At 47.6% G+C, this 4,153-nt stretch overlaps 1 protein-coding gene across 1 annotated transcript in view; it reads left to right on the forward strand.

Moving 5' to 3' along the window:
* The window catches only part of bcar1 (BCAR1 scaffold protein, Cas family member), a 106,400-nt gene that overhangs the window by 97,304 nt on the left and 4,943 nt on the right, over nucleotides 1–4,153 (forward strand). Inside the window, exons 3-6 of the mRNA XM_037683063.1 lie at nucleotides 544–693; nucleotides 823–918; nucleotides 1,023–1,406; nucleotides 2,572–3,450. Of these exons, the coding sequence (XP_037538991.1) occupies nucleotides 544–693; nucleotides 823–918; nucleotides 1,023–1,406; nucleotides 2,572–3,450 (1,509 nt within the window). The remainder of the gene's footprint in view (nucleotides 1–543; nucleotides 694–822; nucleotides 919–1,022; nucleotides 1,407–2,571; nucleotides 3,451–4,153) is intronic.

Raw genomic sequence — 4,153 nt, forward strand, 5'->3', positions numbered from 1 at the left:
CTCTGGACATGTCCAAACCACTGTCCCTCCTCTGGACATGTCCAAACCATCTCAGAGTGTCCTCTCTAACTTTATCTCCCAGTTGTTCAACCTGTGCTGTACCTCTGATGATCTCATTCCTGATCTTCTCCATCCTTGTCTCTCCTAAGAAGAACCTCAACATCTTCATTTCTGCCACTTCCAGTTCTGTCTCCTGTCTTTTTGTCCATGTCTCTGTCTCCAGACCATACAACATAGCTGGTCTCACCACTGTCTTGTAAACTTTTCCTTTGGCCTTTGCTGACACCCTTTTGTCACAAATCACTCCTGAAACTTTTTTCCATCACTCCATCCTGCCTGGACTCTCTTCTTCTGGACTGTTACTGTATAATAGTTTGTTGTCGGGGTTATAATGTGCCAGATGTGACACTCTTGTTGGTAGTATCTATCTAAACCTTGTCTCTAGCTCTAGGTACCCTCAGGATGTTTGTATTGTGATTCAGATCTTGTTGTTCAGACTCTAACCCCCCTCCCCTTCCCCACCTGTTCTCTGTGCGTTTTAAGGTGGTGGTTCCTACTCGTGTTGGACAGGTTTACGTGTACGACACGGGGAAAACGGACCAGGACGAGTACGACGTCCTGCCTAGACATCAACCTCCAGCACAACAGGACATTTATGATGTGCCTCCTACCCGCCAGCAGTACAGCACTCAGGTCAGACACCTTCCTCTTTGGGGCATACTGCAAAGAAAGATGAACATAGCTGGGCTTTCTTCCCAGATTTGTGTTTGTCAAGTTTAATGTGTGTAAAAAGCTTGTTCCTTTATTCTTCTTTGTGTTAAGGTGTATGACACTCCTCCCATGGTAGTAAAGGGGCCCTCTAGTGGTCAAGACATATATGACACCCCAGTGAGCTCAGACAAGAACCCCCAGCAGACAGTAAGGCTTTGGAAGTTCTTGTTTGATCAAATCTTTGTTTTTACTGGTTGAAATTGGAAGATACTTTGTGTACGTGTGGACAGAACCTCTGCTCTCTTCTTTAGGTTTATGACTTCCCCCCATCAGTGAGTAAAGACGTTACTGACGCCCACCCAGTCAGGGAGGAGACCTACGACGTGCCACCCCACTTTGCTAAACTGAAGCTCCACCCACCTGTTACCTCTGGCCATTACCTGCACAACAACATCAGCGACGACGACGAGCCGCCAATCCCAGAGGACGTATATGATGTCCCACCCCCCATCTTGACTGACAAGCATTACCTCAGAGACAGGGGCACAGTCAGCCAGCCCCCCCAGGAGATCTATGACATCCCAGCAGTTCTGCGTGCCGGAGATGTCCCTGTCCAAGACGTTTACGACTTCCCACGCGAACGGGAGGACAGAGGGGAGAGGGGAGACCAGTATATCTACGATGTCCCCCCACAGGTAGGACAGTTGGGGGACCGCTTCCACGTTTGGGGTGAAACTTTTCCATTTTTCTTTATATTTGTGCATACACAACAGAAGGTCTGGTTTCTCTGTGGTTCCACTTCTCCTGGTTAATGCGGAGGTTGTTAGAAATTAGAATCCCACGGATCCGTGGCGGCTCGGGACGGGTTGGCCGCTCAGACCTGTGAGAAAGAAGCAGAAATTTTGTAGCAGTCTCACTGAAAGTTACGTCTCAGTAACCAGCAAGCTGTGTGTCCACAATCTGCATGGATAGTTTTTAAAATCACGAGTCCCTGTCGTACCTACCTGGGCTTGGCAGCCACCCCTGGTTTATGTTTTATTCTACTCAAGTACGCTTTAGGAATGAAGAACATTTTTAGGTAATTATCAATCATTTATATGCGTATCTCATTTCAGAGCACTGTGCAAAGACATTCACGTTCTAAAACCACGTTTAGTAAAATCTTCTATCTAAGGAAGCCGGCACAATGTGTTGAATCTTAACCTCTAATGCTTCTAGCCAGGACAGGACAGTTCTTTTTTTTTTTCTGAGAATCACAGCGTCACACTGAGACAGACCTTCTGACCCTCTTGGTATGATTTAAGGATTAGAATGGACAGAGGTTGCATGGGAGGTTCAGTATATTTAATAACCTCCCTCTTCATTTTATAATTTATAATGCGTTTGCACTGAATAGATTTCATTTTTAATTGTTAAAGTATTAACCTGTGGGTGGGGTTATCACTTGTCTGTCATTTGTGGAAAAATAGATTTATGGTTTATTTATCCTTTCCTGAACATCCTCAGTTTAGTTGTTGGGGGAGATCCAATCTGAAATATGCCAGCGTGTCATGTTTTATCAACCGTTTCACCACCAACGTGTTTCAGTAAAAGCATGAAACCAGTTTTCGGATGTACAGCTACAACTCAGTAACATTTGGAGCCAACCCAGTTTAAGATGGCTTCCACAGCTAAATTACTGAAGCCAACTCAAAGAATGCCATGTATGATATAATATACATGCTAGCAGGTGACATGCATGCCTTCAGCTGTGATTGGGTCCAGTACTTTTGTGAAAATAAAGTAATCTGGGACCGTTGCTGAGTTTTTTCAGTGAAAATGAGAACGATTGTGAAGCAGATGTTGTTGTTTGGTTCACAGGTTGTTCGTGATGCCCAGTCAGCCAGCGAGGAGCTGACCGTGTCCTTCAAACGCCTGTCGGCTTCAAGCACAGGAAGCTCACGGAGCAACCACTCGTCTTCATCATTAGACATGGTCCCTGTCCGCGATACCCCCTCATTTCCTGGTCCTGGCCCCAGTTCTGGGAAACCCCTGGTCTTGGACCTTGATCAGGCCATGGAGCGTCTTACTCACCTGCAGCAGGCTGTTGAGTCCAGCGTTTCCTTCATGATGTCCTTCATCACAGGAAGCTGGAGGAGCCCCGCTCAGCTTGAGGGGAACCTCCCTGCCATTCGTCAGGCTGCTGACCGGGTGCGCGCCACTGTCCGAGACTTCCTGGAGTTTGCGCGTGGCGCGGTTGCCAACGCTGCCCAGGCCACCGATCGTTTGCTGCAGACCAAACTGGGTCGTCAAGTGGGGAAGATGGAGGAGGTCTTCCAGAGTTTGATCAGGCACAGTCAGAGCTTAGACAGCATGTCGTGGTCACACACGGCACTCTCAACTCCAACACCAGGAGGCGACGACTTGGATCGACTGATCATGACAGCGAGAGGCATCCCTGATGACGCCAAGCAGCTGGCGTCTTTTCTCCATGGCAACGCCTCGCTGCTGTTTAAAAGGACAAGCCGGCAGCAGCAGCAGCAGCAGCTGCCTCTTCCTCCAATCCCAGCGGAGATCAGTGGTCAGGTGACCGGCTCGGGAAGTGGAACCTACCAGGGAGGGGAGAAAGTCCACATCCAGTCACGACCCCTCCCTTCTCCTCCAAAGTTCACGGCTGCAGATGAGGAAGAAGGCGTGGAGAGGCCATACGAGGCCTCAGAGGAAGGCTGGATGGAGGACTATGACTACGTCCATTTACAGGTACGCACACACGGGATTTAAACCTGCTGGTAGCACCTCGGACCTCAGCGGTGGGTTCTGCTGTCAATCACAGTTAATTAAATCACCAGCTGTTCACTTGGAGCCGTTAAAGTGCTTCTACGAACAGAAGTTCCTGCTTTGTCTGGAAGTGGATTCAGATCAACTCTAGAGGAGAAATTTAAATTCAGTTGATTTTGTTTCTGTAGCTCCAAGACACAACATGAGTCGTCCCAGTTCACTGAACAGAAACATTCACAGACGTTATGAAAGACAATTAATAAAGTTCTCTGTGAGGAAGCAGCAGATTGAGTTGAAACTTCATGACAGTCTCTCATCCTGAGCAAGAACAGAGGAGACAGTGGGAAGAAAAACTTCCTTTAACAGGAAGAAACGTCCAGAACCAGGAACAGGACGAGTGGACATCTGCTTCAACTGGCTGGTCTGAGAGGACAGGAAGTAGAAACAGACACAGACTGACAGGTCCAGGTGTACTTCCTATAGTCCAGGTGTACTTTATATAGTCCAGGTGTACTTTCTATAGTTCAGGTGTACTTTCTATAGTCCAGGTGTACTTTCTATGGTCCAGGTGTACTTTCTATAGTTCAGGTGTACTTTCTATGGTCCAGGTGTACTTTCTATAGTCCAGGTGTACTTTATATGGTCCAGGTGTGCTTTCTATGGTCCAGGTGTACTTTCTATAGTC

This window comes from Nematolebias whitei, chromosome 10 (assembly GCF_014905685.2).
Source record: "Nematolebias whitei isolate Nwh7 chromosome 10, NemWhi1, whole genome shotgun sequence".
Lineage (NCBI taxonomy): Eukaryota > Metazoa > Chordata > Actinopteri > Cyprinodontiformes > Rivulidae > Nematolebias > Nematolebias whitei.